At 37.9% G+C, this 26,752-nt stretch overlaps 2 protein-coding genes and 1 pseudogene across 3 annotated transcripts; 1 reads left to right on the top strand and 2 right to left on the bottom strand.

Moving 5' to 3' along the window:
- Window positions 1-3,892: 3,892 nt before the first annotated feature.
- Window positions 3,893-8,915, bottom strand: LOC117423386 (WD repeat-containing protein 53-like). The gene is made up of 3 exons (XM_034039059.2): window positions 8,643-8,915; window positions 6,295-6,792; window positions 3,893-5,721 (listed from the first exon to the last, which is right to left on the bottom strand). Exons 2-3 carry the CDS (start codon window positions 6,772-6,774, stop codon window positions 5,125-5,127), a joined length of 1,077 nt encoding a protein of 358 aa, XP_033894950.1. The 5' UTR covers window positions 6,775-6,792; window positions 8,643-8,915; the 3' UTR covers window positions 3,893-5,124.
- A 5,852-nt stretch (window positions 8,916-14,767) lies between these two features.
- On the top strand, window positions 14,768-15,883 carry LOC117423660 (sialidase-4-like; annotated as a pseudogene).
- LOC117422912 (transmembrane 4 L6 family member 5-like) lies at window positions 15,427-24,967 on the bottom strand. 2 transcript variants are annotated; one of them, XM_034038153.3, is made up of 6 exons: window positions 24,768-24,967; window positions 22,085-22,292; window positions 19,655-19,723; window positions 18,387-18,556; window positions 17,492-17,684; window positions 15,427-16,913 (listed from the first exon to the last, which is right to left on the bottom strand). In XM_034038153.3, the coding sequence occupies exons 2-6, from the start codon at window positions 22,259-22,261 to the stop codon at window positions 16,899-16,901; spliced, it is 624 nt and encodes a 207-aa protein (XP_033894044.2). In that variant the 5' UTR covers window positions 22,262-22,292; window positions 24,768-24,967; the 3' UTR covers window positions 15,427-16,898. The 2 variants fall into 2 exon arrangements, with proteins under 2 accessions (XP_033894044.2, XP_033894045.2); XM_034038154.3 differs by lacking the exon at window positions 19,655-19,723.
- Between the last annotated feature and the right edge of the window lie 1,785 nt (window positions 24,968-26,752).

The raw sequence follows: 26,752 nt of genomic DNA, 5'->3' as shown, positions 1-26,752 counted from the left end.
TACGGAGGTGTGATTTCATGTGACAAAACCAAAGCTATTTCCTCTCCTTTACCACAGCTGTCCGCCATCTACCAATGTATCCAACCAAGCAAAGGTACAAAAATGCATTGCAATCTCCCTCACTTTACCACCAGAAAGATACTCGCCATGAAGAGAATAACTGCTTACAGTCTGACGTGTACACTGGCGTCCCTGTTGTAGTTAAAAATAAAAACAAGCTGTTTTTGTATATTAATTGATATTCACTTGTTACAAATACTATCAAATCTAATACCAGCAGAGGTTCCAGGCCAAGTTACAGTCACGCTCATATCAAAATACAGAAAATAAAACAATAATAAAACTCTATAAAGCAAAGATAGCATGCTCAATTCAATGGATTTTTAGCTCTAAAAGTATCCCATGGCATCAGTGGTTCTGGTTTTTCTCATGATAATACCAGCATATGCAATTTAACAAAACAAAGACACTTTAGTGAGGAAGTAGGACAATGTAGCAAGTTACATATCAAACACGAGAAAGCAAAAAGTTTTAAAAGGACAGGTAACATGTCAATAACAGTTCATTTACAAGGGTGCTTCAGTAGGTTTACTGTAAGTGCAATAGTCCTGCAATTCTTGCTTTGTATTCGGTTCTGGACAGGTTGATGGATCAACATCTAGCCTGTAAGGAGGGTCAAGTTACACTTGGAATGGCTGGATCCCTGCAGCAGTACTGTAAACTCCAAAAATAGTCCTGCATGTAGTGTACAACCACATTTTGTTTTAAAGTCTTTATAGGGCAGACCATTCAATCTTATTATAGATGCATCTTCATCTGATCCATTTTTTTGTATCCTGACATTTTCAAACAGCCAATTCCTCTATTCTGGGTCAGATAATGACAACAGCAATCATGAAGCATACAGTTACATCCGCTGAAAGGCTTCAGCACAAGAACAACCAACTTTTTGCAGTTACCCATAATGCCTTGCATGTGACTGCATTCCGATTGGAATTAGCTAGAGTAAGGACAAAACTCACCCTCTTAAGTGGTCGGAAATCAGTTGCATCAACTGAATAAACAATAAAAAAAGAGACAAGTGTGTGTTTACCCAATTTTAAAGATGATTACTTAATTCCAAAATGTATGGCATGAAAATGTTTCCTGAGCATCACCCTTCCTATTTTTTTTTTTTTTTTAGATATTAGAATCAGCTGTTTTACACTTCTGGTTTAACAATTTATTATCTTATTTCACAGAGACTTTTTAGTCTATGCACAATATTTGTCAGGGCCATGTATTTCAACTGGATCCCTGCTGCACACAAGGTATTATGGTCTCAATCCAGAATATCATGCTGTGCCTTTGGCATTCCCATGTCATTCACTGCTATGATTGTACTACCACGGTGCAGGACTTCATCTCCAGACCGTTTTGAGAGTTCCTTTATTATTTATTAGTGTACAGTACAGTTGAGAATATCCAATTATTATTATTTATTTTTTCCCACCAGGACAGCACATTGTTGAAAACTTTACTAAACATACATATTCAACATTGTTCCTGTATCACACAGAATTGACTCTGAACTCCTCATGGGCTGCAGTTAGCACAGGAGATGTGAACGCACATCATGAAAATTCAGGACTTCCATTACTTCTAACGGGGACACTGTTAAGACCTTCTCCAAGTAAGTTGGTTGTAACAGTTTGACACTTATTTTGTTATGCATGACCATAACATTTTTTTTTTTTTGTAGACCTGTTCTGAAATATAGGGCAAGCAATTTGTCAAAACTCAACACCAGACAAACAGCACTGAACTAAGAATAATTTCATGACTTACACTGTTAAACAGAAATGCCTATTGTATTCTTTCAGCTTATAATGTCTTAGTTGTGCAGTTGTTTCTGTTATAAAACTTTCCAATAAATTCAAACATTTTGCTGTGGGAGCTTCTTATATTTTTAGCTAAAGCTCACTACAATGAAATGCTGGCACAAGTGGAACTATGATCTTGAACGATGAGATAATCTTTCTCGGCACTATTCAAAAACAATGTTATTGCAGTAAGCATGGAAGTCTAGAGCCTTCAGCAGACATAAAAGTATCACTTGTGTGACAAAGGCATGTCATTATTGGGAAGCATTTAGAGTCACGACGAGGTGACATCTTAATTCACACATTTTACAGCAATTACGAAGCCATATTCGAAAGAAAAGATATTTGCAGAGGGTGAAATCCTAACCCTATTTGACCATCTTTCTTAGCTATTTAGTCCCCCAAGCTACAACCACATATAGTTGAAAAACCTACTGCTAACCCTGTCATTGTAACATGTGGCACAACAGCAATTGAATTGAGACAGAAAGTAATATCACAAAGGCTTTTCAGCAGGAACTTTTGTTGATTTTTTCAGCAACCCCTACTGGTCAGACACGCGATAAGACCAGGCAGACTTCCCAGGCTGGACCAGGAGAAGAGACAGTGGTTAAAGAAGGTTTTCTGTTGATCTTTAGTCATCCTAACCGGTAAGTAAGTTGCAGTGATGAGGTTTAAAAAATAAAAAAATAAAAAAAAATAAAAATACCTGAAGTTTTTCAAGGTTGTCGAGCACCGATATGAACCCTGCTTGATATACATCACTGAGGCTGACCTTGACCCCGAGCTGACAGCTCCAAGTGTTGGGGCAGAAAAAGAATTCCTGCACGTCAGTTGCAGACCTGAGCTATGTGACTGCAGTGTGTTCAAACATCATCCTCACTTTATTAGTCCAAACTTGTTATGCTTAACCATTTGACTAGCAGACGTTTTCCGCAGTGCCAGAGAAACTGGGGAAACAAGCATGTTAGTGACATACATATCTCACCATGGCTGTAAATTCAAACGTACTCACCACTGCCCATATTCACAGTATGCACATGTTAAAATATAAGTATGACATAAACAAGTTCTCAGTACATTGAAAAAAAGAATAAAACAAAATACAATGCAACACATTCTACATCAACAGCAGGGTTAGAAACTAACAATATTGTGCTACTAGTCCAAAGGACTAGCACCTTTTGAAACCTGGTAGTCCTGATTAAAATTAGTAGTCTTTATGTGAAGTGCCTAAGTTGGAATAAACAACAAAAAGTTGGGGTCCCTAAAAATAGGCTTAGATTTTATTTTGCTAAAAAATAAACACCGTTATAAATTTAGATTTACATTTTTTTTTTAACAAAGCACCTTTGTAGTAAATGCTCATACATATCAATCAATCATCTGTTTGCACCTCGTTACTGAGCGACTATCTGTACTGTGTGCTGAGAAACTGACACTGACAGCACCAGACAGGATGACAGAGGAAAATTCTCACCTCCGCCTGAAACTGACATTGATGACACGAGTAAAATGTTTATTTTATTGTACATTACATGTGTTACTATTTACAAAAATGCTGGCTGGCTATTAATTATCATCTACAATAATTAATGTACTCACATACACATGCAGTCTTCACTAAAGTCCCAATTTAAAGGTACATTTCACTGTAGCCCTCGGGATGAAATTGTTAGCTAGGTGGCTAATTTTTTATATATATTTTTTTTAATTAGCAGTGGGAGAAAACCGCTTCAGCAAGTACAGTAGAATCTGCCAGAACTGACGGACGCTGTATCTACTTAGATACTAATGAGAGTATAACAAATACAAAAGAAAAACGAGGGAAACGCAGATCTTTTCAAGAAAGCTGGGAGACTTTGTATAAATTGATTTTATATTTTTAAAACACTGCTATAACAGTTCTGCTTGTGAAGCACCCACACTACATATTGACAGAACAGATGATTTGCACTCTGCGGGATCTTATTTTCCTCCATTGTTGCTTGAGCCTCGGAGCGCTCACAGAATCACCTCCTGTGCACCTATTATCAGTGATTAAAAAGTGTGTTTTAATTTCAGCTTCCAATCACTTAAAATATGCTGACGATAATGTAAACAACACCAAGCTACAGACAGCGAGTCCCAAGCTTTAAACGTGTTACTTTTTATAGATTAGAACTCAACTTTATTATGAATATATTGTGTTAAGTTTTAAGCAACATACTATGATAATGTTCATTATGGTAATTGTTTGTTTATTAGTTTTAAAATGTTTATTTAAACATGACCTATTGTTTTACCTTGTTAGTGACATCTTATGACATCTTCAGTCAGGGTCGTAACCCAGTATAAATCTACACATTTTTGTAAAATGACTTAACACTTACTTCAAAAGATGCAACGTGTTTCAGTAAATTCAAACGATAAACTTTGCATCCTGGCTCCCGAGTGGTGCATCCAGTAAAAGCACTCGCTAGAGTGCAGGATGCGCTCTATAGCCTGGACGTCACCAGTTCGAGTCCAGGCTATTCCACAGCCGACCGTGGACGGGAGCTCCCAGGGGGCAGCGCTCAATTGGCTGAGCGTCGTCCGGGGGGAGGGAGGGTTAGGTCGGCCAGGGTGTCCTCAGCTCACCGCGCACCAGCGACCCCTGTAGTCTGGCTGGGCGCCTGCGGGCTTGCCTGTAAGCTGCCCAGAGCTGCGTTGTCCTCCGACAACGCAAGACTGAACGTGAGAGTATATGTGTACATTTGTTTTACGTACTTGCCCAGAGGACTACCGAGACACAGACATCAACTAGTCCTCATCAGATTTAATTCGCCTTGGGCGAGCGTGAGTTTCTAACTCTGAACAGTTACACTACTGAAAGGGGCACAAGCGTTAATGTTCCACCAACAGGAGAAAAATACTGTACTCTTTCCAGATTTTAAAAAGCAATGCGATTGTGTTTATTTCAGTTATGGGATTGCAGTACACAATAAAACACTGAAAATGGCCCTGCTGTTAAACTCAAACTCACTTTGGCTTCTATATTATTTCAATTACTTATCAGAATATCAAAATACTTGTTTTGCACAACATCGAGTCCACTAGTAAACTCACAGTGCTGATTTCCAATGGTTTTACCCTGCTTACAATTTATATCATGATAATACAAGGTTTATGGTACATACTTAAAATTAGTTTTTATCCATCAATGTTGTTTGGTAGACCATATGAGGCCCTGGAGCACAGCAAGGTTCATATTGAAGGAGCAACGGGGAGAAACGTATCGATCCTACAGGCCTGTTATAGGATAAACAGACAACGAGCTACTTTGATCTGCCACTATAATCCAACCCTCCCCCTTCAGCTGTGCCGGACAAATCCAGTTCACTTTCTCCTCGTGGTTAATGCTCAGCTTTGGTGAAAAAGCGATGACTTCTAGTTCTGTGTTGTGGTCAGCACCTTCCTTACTGGCACTCTGGCTTTTTACAGACTTTGCCTTTCTCCTGTGGCCTCCTTTGGCCTGTTCTTTGCTCACCGTTGCACTTCCTGCACTGGCGTCCCACAGCAAGACCTTCCCATCATTCCCTCCAGACACCAGCCAGTGGGGATGGGACAGGAAGTTGACAAAGTGGACCTGCGACACCCCCTGGCTGTGACCCTTGAACCCTGCCTGTCTCTCAAACCTTGTTCCCGCCACTTTGAACACATGGATGCTCCCGTCTTCAGAACCGCAGGCAAAGCTGTTGCCACATGTCGCCACGGTGATGGCATGCGCGAGAGGAGGGTTGAAAAGCTGGCCCGCACACTGCTGCTGTTCCTCTTCACCCAGCTTCTGGAGGTTTAGAACCCAGAGAGGACGGGCTTTCTGCAGGTTCCAGAGCATCACCTGCATCAAGACAACATCTTTCTTGAAGCACAGACAGTTTATAATTCAATATACAAGTAATGAGAACAGATTATAAGGCCATATTACTGTACAAAGGTTACATAACTATACAAAGGACAATGTTCATTTTTGTATCTTTAAACAGCCTTTAACCATTAAGGCTGGAGCGGTGTCTAATTTTTCACTATCGATATGTTGTTCTCCAAAAAAGCCCATGCATCGATTCATCGATGTTATGAAAGGGTAAAAAAAAAAACTGCAGTAATACATGAGGAGCTGTGGATTACTGTGTAACATTGCCAGTAACGCTTTAAAAACTATTATGCATATTAAATTGATTACATCAGTTTATGCATATAGTAATTAGAAAATATATATATATATTTTTTTACCTTATTAGTGTTGATTTGTACAACAAAAGTAAACGATAGTAAACAAAAACCACTGTATTCTGGGTTAGCAAAACATGGGCATTTTTAAATTGTAATCTTATAATAACTGAACTTAGTATGTTTGGCACTCATCTTCCTTGTCAATATATGACTACATTAACCTCAGTGGAAATCCATTTACCTGCATATCCAGCCCACATGATACCAGACATTGAGGTCGCTGGGGGCGGAACGCCACAGATGAACAAATGTTTGTGTGTTTGCGCAGTGAACGGGCGACCTTCCTGCTGCTAAGATCCAGGATCTTTATTGACCCAGAGTCATCTGCAGCTGCAATCAGGCTGTCCGTTTCATTCACAGACAAGCAGTTAATTTCATCCTCGCTGACGCGGAAACGGTCCACAGGTTCCTTCAAAGCCCTGGCGTCCAAGATGCTGATTGCTTCCCCGTGAGAGACGTACAGTTTGTTCGGGGAAGATGGAGAGAAGGTGGCACAGGTTACATCATCACCTCCCTCCAGTTTTAGCTGACCAATAGGAGTCCCTTCGTCACTCCACACTGTCAGCTCTCCACCTTCTGCTCCTGAAGCCAAAAGTCCATCAGCGCCAGCACCCACACAAAGCACCGGCAAGGAGTGCCCATCGCACCACTTCCACACCATGCTCCCAGGATCAGTGGTCTACAAAACAACAAACAGATTGGATCAGGTGATTTTTGTGAATTGAAGGCACTGCCTAGTCATCAATTTGCTGGCTAGCACCTTCAGAAATGTCCCTTGTAGCTATGTGAGTGTGCCTCAATGCTGACCTCAACACCCCCTTTCAAGCACAGCCGACCAATTGTGTAAAATTATGTAGTGGTTTGGTAATGTGGTCTTATGTTCAATAGGGGCTAAGTCGAGTACCAAACTCATACACATTAAGCTCTTTGCCTACATTCATGTGAAAATAATAGAAACTTAAAATATGTGGAATCTGAGTCCTTTATCTATGGTTTGTTAGCTTCAATTTAATTGATTTATTGATTTGTACATTCATTTAATTTATTGTTTTGGTTATGGTTTATTTCATTATATGATTTTTCGTTTATTTATTTTAAAATCTGATTGCTTATTTGTAGCACTTGTGCTGTAAACGTAATATGCCAAATAATTTGACTTTGTACTGTAAAGTGTTTTGAATGGGTGATCTCTATGACAAGGTGACACATAAAATAAACATATTGTTGGATTGATAAAACTGTTTTCTTTTTTGCTTGATTTATATCAAAACAGTTTATTCTTGAGTATTTTCCTTATTCTGTCCACGGACTATGTGTCTTCAACCAGGAGTTATCAACTCCGGTCCTCAAGGATCTCCAACTATCCAGGTTTTTGATCCAACCAGCAACTAATTGTTTATATAAAAATCTACACGTGTTTGCATTGCACATATAACTCTTACATGTCCTAGATTTTACTATGAATTAAGACATTTATGTGTTTCATATGCAACATTATGCAGGGTACATTTTAAAATAAACTATGGCTAGATTAAAAACCTGGCCCGTTGGGATGAGAGGCCCTGCCTTAAGCAACAACATAGCACACCTGCTGGAAATCTCACTCTATGGGGCAGGAAGTCTCATTCTGGGATAGTCAACTCTTGGCATCTCTTTAAATTGCTATACAAAATGCTACGGGCATGCAGTATAACGTTTCAAATATTAAAAGGCAGGACACTGTAACCTGTGCATGCGCAGGGAGGGTGATGAATGGCTGCTTGTTATAAATGGCGTCAATGAAAATGGTCATCAAATTCTGTAGTAATATAACCTTTCCTCGACCACACAAACATACAGACATTACCAATTTATAGTGACATACAGTCTGTAAAAATGAAGTCCCGGTGAGCTGTTGTACATTCACAGGATTTTTTAATGACTGCACAAGCATAAAATAATTAAGTCACGAGTATGACCCTGATACCCAGAAGGAAGGCCCATCCCAAGTTCACACGTTGATTTAGAGAAGCAATGGGTCTTTTAAACTGAGGCTATTCACCTTGTTTACCTACAGTTGTTACACCTTTTTTAACACGTATTGAACAGCACGGTCAAATCTGGGGCCTTTTTTTATTATTATTGCTGTATATGTATTATTATTATTGTCATTATTATTATTATTATTATTATTATTATTATTATTATTATTATTAATATTAAATATAACAAGTTACATTCCAAATGATTGAGTGTTGGTACGTCCGGCGTGTTAACTCGTAAAATAATCCAAAGCGTATAATTCAACTACAATATAGTTTCTTTAACCACACACACTATATAACAATACATGACAACAAGTTACCGTGAAGTTACTCTACTTGTAATAATACTAATCAATACATATTGTTGGTGATGCTGTTCATTGACCCCGAATTCATTCAAGAGCTTTTGATTAAACAAATAGGAAATAAAATAACTGCTTTCTGTTAATATTAGAAGTATGTGAAAATAAACCATGAATGTATTGTTATTACTCTGTACCCCTACCCTTAGCACATACTGCTCTCCGTTGAAGTTTCTGAAGCTTTAGCAGGGATTTCAGGCAGCGCAGATTGATGACGTCCCCAAAACAGCGCTTGAAGTCTTAAAGTTGCAGTGTCCCAAAATCATAATTGATAGAGACCAAATATAAATGTTCTGTAAATTGAAAGTGTACTGTAATTAAACCTTTATCGTTCTACTTTTTTTTTTTTCAGAGATCAGGTTGTGTTGACTGATATAGTATTGTAACAACGGCCTACAGGCAGATCCTTTGTCTCTCTGTGTTATGTGTTGCTGAAGCACTGTGCGGCTGTGCACGTGAATCGCCAGCATTCTGACGTGCCCTTGTCATGGCAAATTTTAAAAGATTAAAACATCTCTCTATATATAACTAATAGCAGAAATGTGGGTACCAGAAAACAGAATTTGTATTAAAGAAGAATATATAAATATATATAAATTATGTGACTTAAGAGTCTAAGAAATGACCATTATAAAGGGCAGAGACAGTTTTCCACATGTCAGTATTGTCAGTGGTTCTGATTTTTTTGAATAGGTTTTAGCTCATTCTTTTTAAAAACATTCATTTAAAAACCTCCACTCATTGAAGTATTTACTGTAGTATTATCTTTCCATTTGTTTTATCTGTCAGGTAAGTACCTGTGTGTCCCTGAGAAGACTGGAGAGTGTCTCTATAGGGTTGTGACCGATGAAGAGAAGACTGCCATTCTCAATGAAGGGGGGTGGCAGAATTAGGAGTCATTTGTTTTATTGTGTTGGACAGCACACGTGGAGGGGTGATGAGGTGATGGAGCACAGCCAGGCTCTGCTACGTAGACTGTACCCACAGGTGGGAGGTTTGTATGCTGTCACCAGCCTGACACAGCTGACTTCCTTCAGCTCATCGTCTCAGGGATTTGTACAGATTCTCAATGTGTCTTGCAATCACTGGGTCACGGTAAGTAACATAGGCTGTGAGGAAAGTACTTTAAATGTGTTTGACTCTTTGTGAATTAATAATAACCATGATTTCCGTTCCCAGGTCATATCAATGCTGCAGTACAGTGGAAAGACAGTTTGGATCGGGTGGCCACATGTACAGCAGCAGCAGGGATGTAGTGACTGTGGACTGTTTACCATCGCAAACAGCCTCACACTCTGCATGGGTGGAGATACAGGTAAGTTATGTTATGATTAAAAGCAAATGCGTGATCATCTTTTTTCTTGTTTTGTAGATGGATCTCTTACTTCTTTCCCGAGCTGTGAGAGAACCCCCCTCCCAGAGGTACATTTCTGTGATGTGGAGACCATACAGGATTGCACTGGAGCTGATGGTGGAATGCGGGAGGTGTGGTGAATGGTTCCATGGCCAGTGCCAAGATCTACAGCTAGATGACCTCATAAGTATGGAGGAGTATATGTGCTCCATTTGCAGAGTTACACACATGGGTAAGTATGGTAAGTAAAGGCGTAACAGGTTTATTTTGTTTTTTACTGTATATGTTTTTTTGTACATATTATACTAACACTCCAATGTGGTAATGCCTGTCAAGCAACATTACCATAATTTACAGCTATTTACATGTGTATTGTTAATAAGACTCATTGTCTTCAGTGTTTATTTTTCATGAGCGCACAAACTACTTATTTTGAAGAATTTATTTTTTTCAGCAGACCCTGATTCTGTATTGATACCTTTTTATTTGGAGAAATATTGCAGATGCTTTTGCACTTTCATTTTTAATTGGTATGGTAGTCTTAGTTTCTGAGCTACTGAATTACTGCATGACTTGAGTATTTCCAGGGCAGAGATATCAAAAGTAAACTGGATGTCAGTTCTAACACCCACCTTGTTTAATGTAGTTACATTGAACCAGCTGGGGAGGGGCTGATTCACTGTATTGAAGTGAAATTGTGCCAAATAAGGTGGGTGTAACATGATATAAAAGTACAGTAGATGTAATTCTGAAGTAATAAACAACTTCACATTTTACGTGTACATCTTTCAGACATTAATGCTTCAATTTCAAATTCCATTTCCATTCCTATTTACTGATATTAGACAATTACATACTATAAAAGTTAAGAGTATGAAATGTCCATATGATTTACTGATATCACTATAAATTGGTGATGTCGTTTTTAGACAGGCAGCCTCTTTAAAGCCCTTCTTTTTTTGTGTATTATGTGAGAAGGCATTTTAAAGTTCTGTTAAACCTGCTCCTAACACCCCACTCCATAGGTCAGGACCTTGACGTGGTGAGGGGGCTTTTTACCAAAGCTGACCTGCAGTATAGTGTTTTTTTTTTTTCACTAATGCTTACGCATTAAGTCCTGGATAGCACGTTACAATGGAAAATATGCAATCTGATCATGTACTTGTTTTATTGTGAAGAATACAGAAAATAAAGTTTGCTACATTTTTCAACATGTGCCTTTTTTGTGAATGTCTTTCTGGTTTGGACAACTACACCTGATACACAACTCACTAAAATGATTGAGTGCAGATTTCTGCTCGCCATGCAGTGCTCTGTTAAGGGTTCCCCAGCACTAAGACTGGACAACTCGGATCTACATTGACTTCTACTCTAGCATTTACACAAATCTGACATCCTGTATGCTTCATTAGTTAAGAGCCTGAACTATACACACTAAAGTCAGGGACAGTATGTAGTGGTTAACAATCATATTGCTTCTAGTTCCAAATTTGTACTTTTGAGTGTTTGAAGTTATGGAAGAAACATTCTTATTTTATAGCATATGATATAATTTGGCTTCATACATATTTAACAAATGCATATACAGTATTACTGATAACAAAGGAACAACAACCAATCTGCAGACCTGCTTTGAGAAATGACAGGCTCCATTCCTGGATGATGCCAATGATCTGACAAACAGTGTAGGAAGTGGCAACACATACAATGAGGGTGTATTACTTCATTTTTTAATGACAAGTTATATGGTTAAACTAAGAGAAATGTGTTTGCAGATTTAGTGCAAGACCATGCATGAATAATGCTAAAGATTAAATCTTTTGACCTGTTCATTCCTTTAATTTTTGACATTCCCTAAATATTTCTCACAATATACACTGAAGCTACTGTATAACCTATATTAATCATACTGCCTTATTGGTGTAAATAACAATATTTGTTGATCACAAACTTATTGGCACATTTTCAATTAAAGTCTGTAAGTTAAGGTTAGTCTTAATTGAGCTAGTCACTATTAACACTATTCATCAATTAGAAACCACTACTTATCAATTTAGCAATATTATAAAAAAAAAAAAAAAAAAAAAAAAAAAAAACATTAGCTGTAAAACACACACAGAAACTGAAGCAAAGTAGTTTGTGCACTCAGCACAGCATGGTCAAAACAAAGGAGTTGGATCCAGATGTGAGAAAAGCACTTGTTACAGTAACTACTACAGTAGCAGGGGAATCGATAAAGAGCGTTGTGGGGAAAAAATCGTAATACAAAAATCCACAATAATCAGGAAGTATTTGAAGACTAATTCAACTGAAAGGATGGAAAGAAATGGACGTCCCAGGAAAAGTACCACTATAGCATAAAGAATTGTTTGAGCTGCTCGCAAAAATCCACCATTAACAGCCAAGGATTTAAAGAAACATCTGGTATAGCAGTGTATGAAATAACTATACAAAGTCATCTAAACACAAAAGGCTTATACGCGACCTTAATGGTAACCACATTTCACAATAATTAAAAAAAAAAAAGCGTCTTGAATGATCTTTAGTTAAGGGTGTCAATAATTTTGTCTGCAACTGTATGTGTAATCATGACAACTCCCTGATTGTGATAAGTACAGCAAGACTATAAACATCAACATGACTACCCACAAACATGTAGATATTATTACCAGACTATACTTCTAACTTATTGATTGTTATAAACATTTTTTTTATTTGAAAAGTTACAATTGTAATATAACGTTTGCGTTAGTTGTGATCATTTAAGCTGTTCAACTTTATTATTATTATTATTATTATTATTATTATTATTATTATTATTATTATTATTTATTTATTAGTATATGTGTGTATATATATATATATATATATATATATGTGTGTGTGTGTGTGTGTGTGTGTGTGTGTGTGTGTGTGTAATTAAACAATATTTAATGTACTTTATATTTACTGTAAAAGCTCTTATGTAATCACGTGAAGAGCAATCAAATAAAATACAACTATTTATGATACAAAAAACATTGAAATATTAAAAAATAAATATAATAATAATACGAATAAATGTAAAAAAAACACGCAAACGTAATTTTCAGTAAGTAAAACAAGAGCAATCAAATAAAATACAACCATTTATGATACAAAAAAAACATTGATACAAAAAATAAATATAATACGAATAAATGCCAATAAAAAAGCAAACTTTCAGTAAGTAAAATGCCAATGTTTTACCCTATCCTCTCGCATCACGAAACCTAATCGTCACGTGACTCGTGCGCTAATATGTCACATGACTCAGGGGGGTACAAATTTGGCAGGGGGGCGAAATTTGCCATGACAGCTGTCAGGGGAGTGGAGCTGATTGGATATAGGTATTTCACATTGGGGGAGTTTCCATGTGTGTTCTGATTTTTCTCGAAACGTTGTGCTCGAGCCAAATGAAAAATTACTCTATACATTTCGGGTTTCCTTTGGCTCAGTTTATTTTGCTCGAGAAGAGCAACTCTGTGCAGAACTCTCAACCCAGGTCTTTTACTTACACAGATTGTCACACAGGTTGAACACAATGAATGCAAAACCTTGTAAAAGTGAGCAAGAATAAAATAGGTCTTTCTGGAACTGAGAGGTTTAAGAGAGGAGTGACTTAAGAAGGTTATCATAAGCAGAATCCAAATTCCATTCATTCACTACAACTCTACAAGCACATTTTCACACAGACTCCAGCTTCACATTGTATTTTGGAATGGATTCCACACAAAACAGTTACACTCTAAAATAGGTCTTACCAAACTCTTGTAAAGATGTAAAACAACAAACATTTTGGAACTGTTGAGTTTCAGGTAATTCATTCTAAACCAATCATAAACTAGATTGATATCAGGTTGAAGGGCTATTGAATCTGTTACTGGATTTATAATTATTTTATATAACATAGTGTCATCTACAAACATAATAATACTGTTATTTTCTGAAAATAATTAATATACAAATTTAACAGTAATGGGCCCAAAACAGACCCCTGAGGAACACCAGATATCACTGGTAACTTAGAAGAAAGTTGGCCCTGGACAATGTGTTGCACAGTAAGTGGTGTCAACTTGAAATTTTACGTCAATTAAATGAAGCATGAAAGACTATAATATGTGTGGGCCAACGTACTACTGAACAGTTTGTATTAGTGTATTATTACATGTGTTTTTAAATAGTGAATTGATACAAAGTAAATAAATACAAAATGATTATAACACGGTCTCAGTAAACTCAGCTTTCATTTATAGGGCTGTGCTGATGGTCATATTACCTTAAAGAAGAATTTGTAGGTAGGTATTAAATAAATGAAAACACACCTATTTATTAATGTGTTGATTTCAAAACAAGAAAATCTGTCCTTCCTTCACTTTTCCAACTGAGTATCAACAATGGCAATTCACTTCCGCATTGAATGTTTCAAAAGCCGATTGGAAACTAATTTTCCTCTCATCCGGGGCGCTGACATTCCTACTGCGGTACTGCCAAACCGAGACTGTAAACTAGCGATGAAAATATATTGGAAAACTAGCAAATGCAACTGATTCGTCACATAAACATGACCTTTCGTTAACCCTAACTCGAGTTTAATCAGAGATAACACCTTGCTCAGGGCAACAATCCCACAATTCCCTGCAGAGATGACATATTTCTAAGGAAACTAAGGAATGTAAAAATATATACATTTCATATCAAAAGGACGGAAGAAAGGTAAGACAAATAATTGCTTTGAAAATATAAATGAGTTTTAGTTAGTTTGATCACGACAGGTTCTATATTAAATAATCAGATTGTTATCGATTGATACTCAATAATTGTGTAAAAATGTAAAAACCGAGGGAGAGCACTGTGTTTTGTTGAGTAATGAACACATTTAAATCTATTTAATCGATGTCTGAAAACTTCAAATCAATTAAAGGTAATTACTCAGAAAATATGACTTTAACTGGGAAAATTAAATTCCCAATTAAACCTTTGCTTTCATAATCCTCTTGGCACAACACATTCTAATAGAGGTCACAAAACATAGCTACCAAAAAATCCCCACCCATCGGGCCACACAGGACCAATGAACTACGGCTGCCATTTGTTCTTCATTCAAGGTGGACATAAAAGCTGTTGTGGGTTTTGAGCAAGCACCAAATGTTCTACCCCCGTTCCACTGGGGCTGGCTGTTTATCAATTCTAGCAGACAAGTTCCTTTGGTTTTCCTTGACGTGATACACACCTCTACCTCCTTGACCATTTTTTTCATTCCACACAGAATGGGCTATATTTGCACTGGGCACAGGTCATAGGATCCAACTGAAATCTGGTCTCCTAATTCCAGCATATGCCTACCACATCGACTGCAAAGACTGCTTCGGCAAAATCTGTACCACTACCCCCCACTCCTTCACCTTCTACAGCGACAGCCACGGCAAGAGCTGGCGATTCTGGGAGTTTGTGCCCAGCCTGGAGACGGTGGAGTGTCAGCTTGTCTCTGTTGATGAGGAAGACAGCACCAATGCACTGTACTGCAATTCCAGGAGTCCTCCAGGCTACAAGGTACAGGCCCTCAGGCAAAGATGATGGGGCTGTGTTTCTGGAGGGGCAGCTGGAGCAACCCCACAGGTGTCACGGGAGTCTTGTTGGATTTCTGGCCCCCATTCTTGAGTGTGGTGACACCTAAACAGTAAATCCCTCAAATGGTCCAGAGAACCAACTCTATCCCCTCCGTTCATTCAACAGCCTTGCATTGAGTGCTGTCCATGGGTGTCGTCCATCTCAGAACGGAACACCGCACGTTCCTGAGACAAACTTTCTGCCCCCAACCTGGGTGATTTACTCCCACCCCAGCAGCCCAGAAGCCCATGTCCAACTGGGTATCTACCTCAGCACCTTTCCCAGGGACTCAGACAGCTGGTCTGAGCCATGGCTCATTTACAAGGGCCTGAGTGCCTACTCAGACCGGCGTATGTGGAGCTGCCGTTTACAGAAGTGTCCCCTAAGCCCCTAAGCTCCTAAGTTTCGTTTGTTGCCTATTACTCGGTCGCTTCAACAGATAACATTGTGGTTTCAACGTCATTTAAAAGTGCAGGCTTTGCGGTTTCCATTGATGTCAGGCATGCCCGTATGTGTACTTTCTACCACCCCCTCATTCAGTGCTCCATTGCTGTGACGTGCAGCAAATCGGGAGGTGTGTTCAAGTGCCTGTAACTCAAGAATGGAAAGAGCTAGGAACTCAGTCAATATACCAAATGAAAGAGGAGGAAATACAGTGGTGCCTTCACTTGCTAAGAGACAGCTGTGTGCATTGGGCGTCTTATCCATTTTGCATAGCATAAACAACACATTATACCAAACAATGGCTAGAAGTAAAGGAAAAGCAAAATAAAGTGTTCATATGCACATTTTCATTCATTCACTTACTGCAGTTGTTAGTTATATGTTGTTTTATTGCTGGGGTTCAGTTGGACCCCAGGTTACCAGGAAAGTCAGTTTTCCGACGTGTCTTTATGAGGGTTAATCTTAACCAATACTTTAAGCGCAGTACAGAAACCAGAACCAAAGGGCACAGTTGGAAATTAATTGAAGGGAAGGGGGCACATCTTCACACAGAGAATGGGAGGGAATGGAATAGGTTACCCAGTCGTGTTGTTGAGGCAGAATCACTTGGATTCTTTAAGACCCAACTTGAGATCTGAGATCAGTCAGCTACTAGGAACCAGATGATCTTAGATGGATGGCCTCTTGTTCGTAAGTTTTTGTTCTAAGACATCTCAGGCTTTTTTTCTCCCTCCAGGACAATCAGCTTCCCTCACGCTTCCCCCACCCAAGAAAGATGAACGTTCAGATCAGATTGTTGCCACAGCAGGGAACTCAGGAAAATGTCTTCCAATTACAGCATGTTGTGACTGAAGCCATAGTTCCATACAGTAATCCAGATTGAGACTTTCCAGTTTATAGCATCTGTTATGGTTTTCAAAAACTCAAACTTGACCTGCAGGCTACCGCATTCTCTTGCTTCAGGTTCCTTGCTTCAAACCGGTCCAACCTAAAATACAGGAATACAGATCAGTTACTTTTTCATGCAGGTATTGGCACAATATAACCATAGAGAGAGAGCGTCCATTGTTGTGAGTGTAATAAACTCAGTACTCCATGAACGTTCACGGTGTATTCCTTTGTATAACAATTACAATGTATGGAATAGGAAGCATATTTATCCCTAAATGAAACCGTCCTGAATCTGCTAAGCAAGGTGGCGTATCTTAGTTTTACCTCAGAATTCATATTATGATTGTGTATTGAAAGTAATGAAGGATCCTGCACTTTAAAACAGTATGGTAACTATAAGATTAATGAATAAGTAAATACATATATAAACTATTATGAACAATTCTCATGGTGTGTCAGAGGTAAATAATGTTTCCTCCAATTTTAAAGCTGCTGATTTCTATTACAATGTTGTGTTTAATATACCAAGAATTAAACCTTAGCACTCCACAGCATTACCAGCAATAGCAACATGATGGATTTACAAATAAACAGTGTGCTACCATAGATTAGCAGTATGCTCTTCATGTGTAAATCTTTTTGCACTACATGCCTAGGACACTGAAGGGAACCTACCTTGTTGTTTCTTACACCAGGACCAAATACACAGCCAGCGATGCCGTTGAGAATCTGTACGACACAGAGAAGGGTCTCGGCTCCACTGAGCACCAGGAGGATGCAGAAGAGAACCACATTCCAGAGCACCACGTTGTGAGGCTCCACGCAGACAGTGAACCACGAGGTGCGATTGTAGAGATAGTTCACCTCCCTGAACAAAGAAACCGCAAGGGATACATTTAGCACACAGATTGGACAGCACCGATCTTGGGCAAATGGGGATGTTCAACTCCTGACCTTTTTCAGACTGTTATAAAAGTTTACCACAGTACATTTGCACGGTAATTTTTTCACCATGCTTTTCCTATGGTTATACTATGCATTTACCATCTTTTACAAAGGTTTTTATGTGCTTTTTAATATGCTTTGCCATACTTCTCTGGGCTTTCCAATGCTGACCATGCTTCCACTATGCTTTATTACGCTTAGCTGTGCTTTTATAATGGGTAACATTTATAAGGGTCCCCCTCAAGATTGAAAATGGCTTCCCTGTTTACCGTAGTTAGAGGGTTATGAAGCCTATTGCTAAAATATCTCTATTAAAATAAATATATTACTGTTTCATGTCTATGCAGAAAAAAACATTTATTACATTAAAAAAAGAAACAATGTATATTTCTGCATTTGTGTTTGTGTACATATTACACAACAGCATTAACATTGTAGTATCCACTGACTAACTTTGACCATTTCATTTTCTGGGCATTAGGAACAAGAAATTCTGGTTGCACCACAACAATGATTCATCTTTGTGGGTGGTGTTTATAAGATAGTTCCTCTACCTTGCAACACAGCTGAACTATGAATTCATCCTTTTCAAACAGTAAGTTTTGTTTTTCTGGCGCTCCAGTACCTTGTGCTGAACTGCTCGAGAGGGTAGCCCCACTCCAGTCCTTGGCTTCTGTTGCTGAAGGTCACTTTGTACGCACAGAGAGGCCCCTTTACCAGCCCGGTGCAGCAGATCATGAAGCACAGGGTGGAGCCAGTCAGTGCCACAGCGGAATACAGGGTTGAGCACAGCATCTGGGGTAGCAAGCGAGCGACACTAAATGGTAACACTTTACATTGTGTCTCTAATTACTATGTATTTACATAGTAGTTACTTACACACAATTACAATGCTATTATGCATAGATACAATGCACCTAATGTTTAAATAAATAGGCTTGGTGTTCCAGTGGTTAAAGATAGAGCTTTGTTACCAGGAGGTTCAATCCCGGCTCAACCACTGACTCACTGTGTGTGTGACCCTGAACAAGTCACTTAACCTCCTTGTGCTCCGTCCTTCAGATGAGACGTAAAACAAACAAGGTCTTATTGGAAGTGACTCTGCAGCAGCAGTTGTGATGCATAGTTCACCCCTTAGTGTCTGTAAGTCGCTTTGGAGAAAAGCATTTGCTAAATTTTTAATAATAATCTTTTTTTTTTTTGCACAGTATAATCTGTAACCCTAACCGTAGCCCTAACCCTCACCTTATCAGCTTTCTGAAACAATTGTGTACTTACATATATAGTGCAAAAAGATTTACACATGAAGTACATTTTAACTATATATAATAACATTGTAATTATATGTTACGTACGCCTGCATTTAGTAAGTAACTACTATGGAAATGCACAGTAATTAGAGACACTTTATGTAAAGTGTTATTAACTAAATTAACTTTGCTTATGTTATACCCTTGTAAAGCAGCATTGTGGATTGAGGTGACGGGCTGACAAGCAAGGGAACAGCATGAAGCATCAATGCCACTTATGGGGTAGTGCTTGGGATGAACTGTAGGATGTGTGTAGTAAATGCAATCTTAAGAAGTATTGTGTTTGGTCCCATTGAGATTTTCATAGAAAAGGACATCCTACAGCTGCCAGGAGTAACAGTACGCTGAGGCACAGAGAGGCGTAATACCAGGCAAATATCAACAAGGGACGACATAAACAAACAGGAATGTCAGTTGCACTTGAAGGTGAAACAAAGGAAGTATATGCAAAACCATATTTAGCTGAATGTTTGTGTCATATCTTTTCTAACTTATAAACTACATATAGTTGTAAATAATTGTATTTTATTGTAAAACTTAACAAAAAGGCCAATGTTATTAATTAAGCATTATAAATTCTTACTTTAGTCCTGAATTCACAGCATCCTGTTTTGGAACTGGCGGACATAAACGATTTGGCAGCAATAAAAACCTAAAAAACAAAAAAGATGTGCTTAATACACATTCAAATCTGGATTCATGTATTCATTTATTTAAAAGAAATCCACTAGAGGTCACTATTCCAATGCTTGGTACTGTAAATGTACCTAGTGGGAATTCACTGTCAGTCTTTTAGGAGTGGTCTGGACAGATGGAAATTAGGTTGGTCAGAAGTTAATCTTGTGAAGGACACAACAGAGAATTATCCAATTATCCAGGTATAGCACACAGATTTAGTTTAGTTTAATCACTTTGTGCCTGCCAAGCCAGCACAGGTACATCTCAATAGTGCAAGCACTAATACAAAGAGAGACCTAAATAGTCCATACTCAATCAAATAAAACAACTCAATAACAATTCCAACTATAAATCCAGTTACTATACAACAGTATATACAGTGCCTTGCAAAAGTATTCAGACCCCTGACCAATTCTCTCATATTACTGAATTACAAATGGTACATTGAAATTTCGATCTGTTTGATATTTTATTTTAAAACACTGAAACTCAAAATCAATTATTGTAAGGTGACGTTGGTTTTATGTTGGGAAATATTTTTAAGAAAAATAAAAAACTGAAATATCTTGCTTGCATAAGTATTCAACCCCCACACATTAATATTTGGTAGAGCCACCTTTCGCTGCAATAACAGCTTTAAGTCTTTTGGGGTAAGTATGCACCAGCTTTGCACACAGTGTTGGAGTGATTTTGGCCCATTCTTCTTGGCAGATTTGCTCCAGGTTGTTCAGGTTGGTTGGACGACGCTTGTGGACCACAATTTTCAAATAGTGCCACAGATTCTCAATGGGATTGAGATCAGGACTTTGACTGGGCCACTGTAGGACATTCACCTTTTTGTTCTTGAGCCACTCCAATGTTGCTTTGGCCTTGTGCTTGGGATCATTGTCCTGCTGAAAGGTGAATTTCCTCCCAAGCTTCAGTTTTTTAGCGGACTGAAGCAGGTTCTCTTGCAGTATTTCCCTGTATATTGCTCCATCCATTCTTCCTTCAATTTTAACAAGATGCCGAGTCCCTGCTGATGAGAAGCATCCCCACAGCATGATGCTGCCACCACCATACTTCACTGTAGGGATGGTGTGTCTTGAGGCATGGGCAGTGTTAGGTTTGAGCCACACATAGCGCTTTGAGTTTTGGCCAAAAAGCTCCATCTTGGTCTCATCTGACCACAAAACCTTTTCCCACATCGCAGCTGGGTCACTCTCATGCTTTCTTGCAAACTCCAGACGTGCTTTCAGATGGTACTTTTTGAGTAACGGCTTCTTTCTTGCCACCCTCCCATACAGGCCAGTGTTATGCAGAGCTCTTGATATGGTTGACTGGTGCACCATTACTCCACTCCCAGCCACTGAACTCTGTAGCTCCTTCAAAGTGATTGTTGGCCTCTCTGTGGCTTCTCTCACAAGTCTCCTTCATGTTTGAGCGCTGAGTTTTGAGGGACAGCCTTTTCTTGGCAGTGCCTGGGTGGTGTGATACAGCTTCCACTTCCTGATTATTAATCCAACTGTGCTCACTGGGATATCCAAACACTTGGATATTATTTTGTACCCTTTCCCTAATCTATGTATTTGTATTAATTTATCTCTAACTTCTGTAGAATGCTCTTTGGTCTTCATTTTCCTTCAGATTCACAGCCTGACCAATGATCCTTCAACAGTGGGGTTTTTATCCAGAAAATGTGACAGCAACTTTAATGGTTTACAGGTGGAGGCCAATGGTAAGGTAATTGTGTCCTCGTTAGGGCAGTTTCTTTCATCGGTGTAAACTGGGAGCTTCCACAGCACAGGGGTTGAATACTTATGCAAGCAAGATATTTCAGTTTTTTATTTTTCTTAAAAATATTTTCCAACATAAAACCAATGTCACCTTACAATAATTGATTTTGAGTTTCAGTGTTTTAAAATAAAATATCAAACAGAACAAAATTTCAATGTACCATTTGTAATTCAGTAATATGAGAGAATTGGTCAGGGGTCTGAATACTTTTGCAAGGCACTGTATATATATGGCTGCAAAGTTTATCAGTTAATGGAGGGAAGCAGCTGGTCAGTTAATGACAGACAAATCGCATTGAGTTGAAAAAGTGAAATGACCAAGGAGCAGGGATAACAGAAATGAAAGTAAGAAATACACGCTTGTCCTGTAGCCTAGTATGGTAAAATTGTGTTTCTTTAGATGAAGCTAACTGTTTGTTATGAAATATGTTTCTTTTAAAATTGCAAAATGACATTGTGAATGGAAGTGCATGACATCTAATATGCATGGGTTAATTAGTATTATCTTGGCTAATGAAACAGCTTAATATATTGTAATGTAATTTGGGTATTTCTCTTACCATGAATCCCCCACCCCATAGTCCACTCATAACCCATGCATGCCTGCTGACGTTCCCCTCTATGAGGTAGCGGTACTCGAAGTTTGGGAAGAGAAGGAAAGCGTTGGCTAGGGTGCAGGCCAAAGCCAAAGGGAGGAGAGAGATCCCGAGGCAGTGAGCACACCTTCCCGTACACATGGTGAGAGGTGAGGGTCAGGGGACTCCACACCTAAGCATGGAACACAAAGATTACAATAAAGTTCTGTTCTACCATGTAAAGGAATAGTTTGTTTAGGACTGTTGATTTTTTGCTTTTCTCAACAGTTGGTGAAAGGGTTGAGAATATCATGTTTATATTTCAAAGCATTACTTAATCTAAGGACTAGATTAAATCAGACATTAATAGGTATAGCAGTGGTGACACTGTGAATTGTGATTTAATTCAGGCCTAAGTCTTAAAATCAGTTCTTAAAAACAGTCCTTGTTTTATGAGTAGGGCCTAATTCTTTATTGAAAACATTTTTCTTGTTTGAAACTTCATTGAATGAGAAAGAATTCCATATGACAAGTATGGTATGAAAAGTTATGCTATTTGCCATGCTTACTAATGAGGCCAGCATAAAACAGATTGCTCAAGTCTCATTGATTGCACTGTGCAAAGAATCTCATGTCCACACCATAAGTCATGAGGAATCATTTCAGATTTTTTTTTTTTCTGGTATAGTTAGTAAGTCTGTCAAATAGTGATCTAAGCAGAAACATCAAAGAATCATATTGAACTCACATAATGCCTTAAACTAACATGAAATGCAAGAAATACAATGTTTAAAAAATTTAAAAATATAAATATAAATATTGTGTAGATCAGAACATTTTGCAATTACAAATTACAAATGGAAAACAGGCTATTTTTTGGGATTACAAACAGCAATGCAAGATTCGTTTTTAATACTGTTCCTTTTACAGTTTCTTTGTGAAGAAAGCAGAGCAAGGAGGCAGCAACCAGTTTCTTGTGTATTTGTTTTTTTTTAATGGTTCATTCAGTATGTGGTAATTTTCTGTGTTTCTTTCTTATAAGACCTGATATATCATTGGTCAATCTTTGCTTAAATGTTTTTATCACAAGGAAAAGGCAAGCTGGTTCTTTTTTTCTTTGGAACCAATCATCATGAGATTTAAAAATAGCACATTTGATAAAAATAAATAAATAAATAAAATTCAAATTATTTACTAATTTTAATTGTGTCATTTATGCTCAAGTAGATCAAGCAATTAATACATTTGAACTGGAAAAAAATAGCACAGTTTAGTGTTAAATCAAAAAGCTATATTCCAGGTGAATTATTTTGTTATATATTTGATTTCATACTGATGAAGGCACTAACTGAAATGTTTGTCTACTTTGCCTAGTTCCCTAAAAGTTACATTTTAGAACCTATGATTGAGTAATTTTAATTCGAAATATGCAACCCTTCCTTTCTCAGTCATGGTTGGGCAACCTTTTTTGCATGAGTCTGTAAAACAAAGTAACGAGAACAACTAATGAGGATTCCCAAATGAAAGCTTCTACAATATATACCATGGTAAACTGCAAACTGTAAGTACCATGTTATATATTTATACTGGAGGAACTATTTATATTGGAGGAAAGACCTGACTATTTATTATTTGGCACAATCACTGTTCTAAACAATACAAATTCTAAATTGTATTACATGCCAAGAGGAATGCCATTTACTTTCGGATTCCTAATCCTGCTATAATGTGATAACAGTTTACAGTACAGTTTGGATTAACAAATGTCACAAAGATTCCCATTGACAGCACTGTCTGACATAGAATGATTCATTCTGTTCAAGTCCAAGACCTGCAAAGCACTTGACACATAATATCTGGAACTAAAGGACATGTGGATTTTAACCACACTGTAAACTTATCTCCTTGCACACTTAATGCACACAGGACTTTTGCTTTAAATATACAGCAGGATTCTATTAACACAGCTTTAATCTATTAGGTATTTCAAAATCCTTTTAAAGTCTATTTTGAGTATTTGATTACAGTTTAATATTAATGTTGGCAAGTTTAGCAGCAATGTAGAATAGTTTAATGCTGCAAAACCTCTATACTTTAACTCCAAACAAACTAAAAAAGTAATGCTTTTTAAATAGGAAATAATGCAGCAGCAGCACGTTTTTTTCAATTAAGTATTTTTTTGCTCAAAGGAGAATGTTATGAGACTGATGAACCCTGCAGTCTACAGGTAAATAAATGTTCACAATCTAATAATAATAATAATAATAATAATAATAATAATAATAATAATAATAATAATAAAGGTAGCACTTTACATTTTGTCTACAATTACGGAATATTTACATAGCAGATACTTTGTAAATACATGTGTACTTACACATAATTACAATGTTATTATGCAGAGAAAAGGGTCTAGGGGTTAGAGTTATGCAGTTAGGGTTACAATTAGTGATAGGGTTAGGTTTATATCATGCAAAAAGATTTAAGTACATTGTAACTATGCATAATAACATTGTAATTATGTGTAAGTACACATGTATTTACTAAGTAACTGCAAGTAAATACATAGTAATTAGAGACACTTAATATAAAGTGCTACCAATAATAATAATAATAATAATAATAATAATAATAATAATAATAATAATAATAATAATAATATACATACCTGGTTTAAGAAAATAAATCAGTATCAAAATGTCACATTATACTGTGTTTCCATTAAACCCTGCTTAGAAAAAGTGTAAGACAATATACAAAATAACTGCTTCACAAACAGGTGCCCACAGTACGTCCAAACTAAAGAAACCTGAGGAAATACCGTGTTGGTTTAGTAAGCAGTCTGCAGTTCCTTACTTCTGCAGGTTCCATTTCCACCACTGTGGAATCTGTGTCATCACTTTGGGAACTATTAGTGCTTGAGTCCCTTAGCTCCGCCCATCTCCTGCTGTCTCTTGTATTTAGAAATCAAGTAGAGTTTGACAGCTTGGACTTTTGTCACCACCCACATGTTGGATCCACCTGTTCTTTAACCGTACCACAGTGTGCATAACTTTCTGGAATTAAGAAATCAAACCTAATGCCTGTGTATTTCCCTTTTGAAACATTACAAGGTACACAGTGTTGAGTAACTTTTAAAAATTAATCTGTAACAGTGAAAAGTTAGTTGAAAGCCATTTTCTAGCAAGATGATATTAAAAGCGTGATCATGTGACATGTAGGGTTTACCTTGCACTGCTGAAACACTTTCCAATTTCCAGGTTATGCATTAGCCATAGTCCTTTTTTTAAATATAACAGAAAGTATGTTATTTTTCACATAACATGTAATCCTTTACCATATTCTGCTACCTGTCTGAAAAAGGAACCATTACAGTTACAAGTTACTGAAAAATGTAATCAGATTACAGTAACGCTGTACGTATGACATAGTAATTATTAACATGCTAGAACTGCTATTCTGACCTGCTGAATTGAGCCAGAATGTTGTTGTACTTCTTGTTACTCAGTTTCATCAGACAAACACAAGCAGTATTCTGAGAATCACTCCTCACTGCATTGTCCCATTCCGGTTTGCACAGCATTTCTCATGAGAGCCAGTTTCATCCTGTCCTCCTCATTCAACTTTACCCTCTGGAGTCCAGCTTCCCACAGCCGCCTCCTTACTGTACAGAACAGTGTGACACATCCATCCCATGTGAGGCTTGCCCTCACTTCTGCATTAACTTCTTTGGAAAATTGGAATCATTTCACTTTGGAAACTGTTACCGTTACTACTAGAATTTACCCTCTGCAGAAATTTAGGAAGGGAGGAAAATGTAAGGTATTTGCATTTCTGCCATCTACTGGCTATAAAGCATCTGTTTTGGGCCCTCATAGTTTATCACACTGAGTTCATTGCACTCCCTGTGTATTTACTAATATAGTACAGACACCTGCTGGGTGATTCTTGCCATCAAATTCCTTCACTTAGTATCTGTTGACAGTTTTGTGTCCTCCGCTGAAACGTGCTGGACACTGGTGTCTGTTGCAGATTGCTGTGCTGGGACAAAAATGCTCTAATGAGCCAGCCTAAAGAATATTCTTGCTAATTATGACAAGCATGTCAGTAACATATATCTCCCGCCACGGCTGTAAATTCAAAATTAGCCATCAGTATGATGAAAAAGTTGATGACCATGTGTGGCAAAGTGGTTTGCAGTGTGCAGGTGCAGTGGTGATGCAGTGCTCTGGACAAACAGACACAATGGCCGACTTCTCACTGTCAAACCATCTAGTGCAGGACACACTGTTCCTGTTATACCGTGGCCTCACAGGTCGGGAGGGAGATTGTTGACTTGGATTCATTTGCTCTCTGTCACGCCATGACATCATACATCAGCAGTATTACAGAATAGTATACAATAAGATTTAGCAATGAAATGATATATGCAAAAATGTATGTGTGACATACAGATGGAAAGGTGAACAGACAGACAGACACCTCCTACATCCCCAGGATTATGTTCTCAATGTGTGAAGTGTGAGATACGTGTGAAGTGTGCAGCAGTGTGTGGCAGCAGTGTGGAGTAGTGATTAGGGCTCTGGACTCTTGATCGGAGGGTCTTGAGTTCAATCCCAGGTTGGGGACACTGCTGCTGTACTCTTGAGCAAG

Source organism: Acipenser ruthenus, chromosome 17, assembly GCF_902713425.1.
Source record: "Acipenser ruthenus chromosome 17, fAciRut3.2 maternal haplotype, whole genome shotgun sequence".
Taxonomy (NCBI): domain Eukaryota; kingdom Metazoa; phylum Chordata; class Actinopteri; order Acipenseriformes; family Acipenseridae; genus Acipenser; species Acipenser ruthenus.
The sequence above is the reverse complement of the archived record's forward strand: the minus strand, read 5'-3'. Positions and strand labels throughout refer to the sequence as shown.

Bases quoted from the DNA above. Each gene is read 5' to 3' on its own strand.
- LOC117422912 (XM_034038153.3), bottom strand. From the start codon at position 22,261: ATGTGTACGGGAAGGTGTGCTCACTGCCTCGGGATCTCTCTCCTCCCT. The intron at 19,724-22,084 runs GTAAGAGAAATA...TTTGTTTTTTAG, and splicing joins TATGGGGTGGGGGATTCATG to GTTTTTATTGCTGCCAAATC. The intron at 18,557-19,654 runs GTAAGAATTTAT...TTGCTACCCCAG, and splicing joins GCTGTGAATTCAGGACTAAA to ATGCTGTGCTCAACCCTGTA.
- LOC117423386 (XM_034039059.2), bottom strand. From the start codon at position 6,774: ATGGTGTGGAAGTGGTGCGATGGGCACTCCTTGCCGGTGCTTTGTGTG. The intron at 5,722-6,294 runs GTAAATGGATTT...GTCTTGATGCAG, and splicing joins CATGTGGGCTGGATATGCAG to GTGATGCTCTGGAACCTGCA.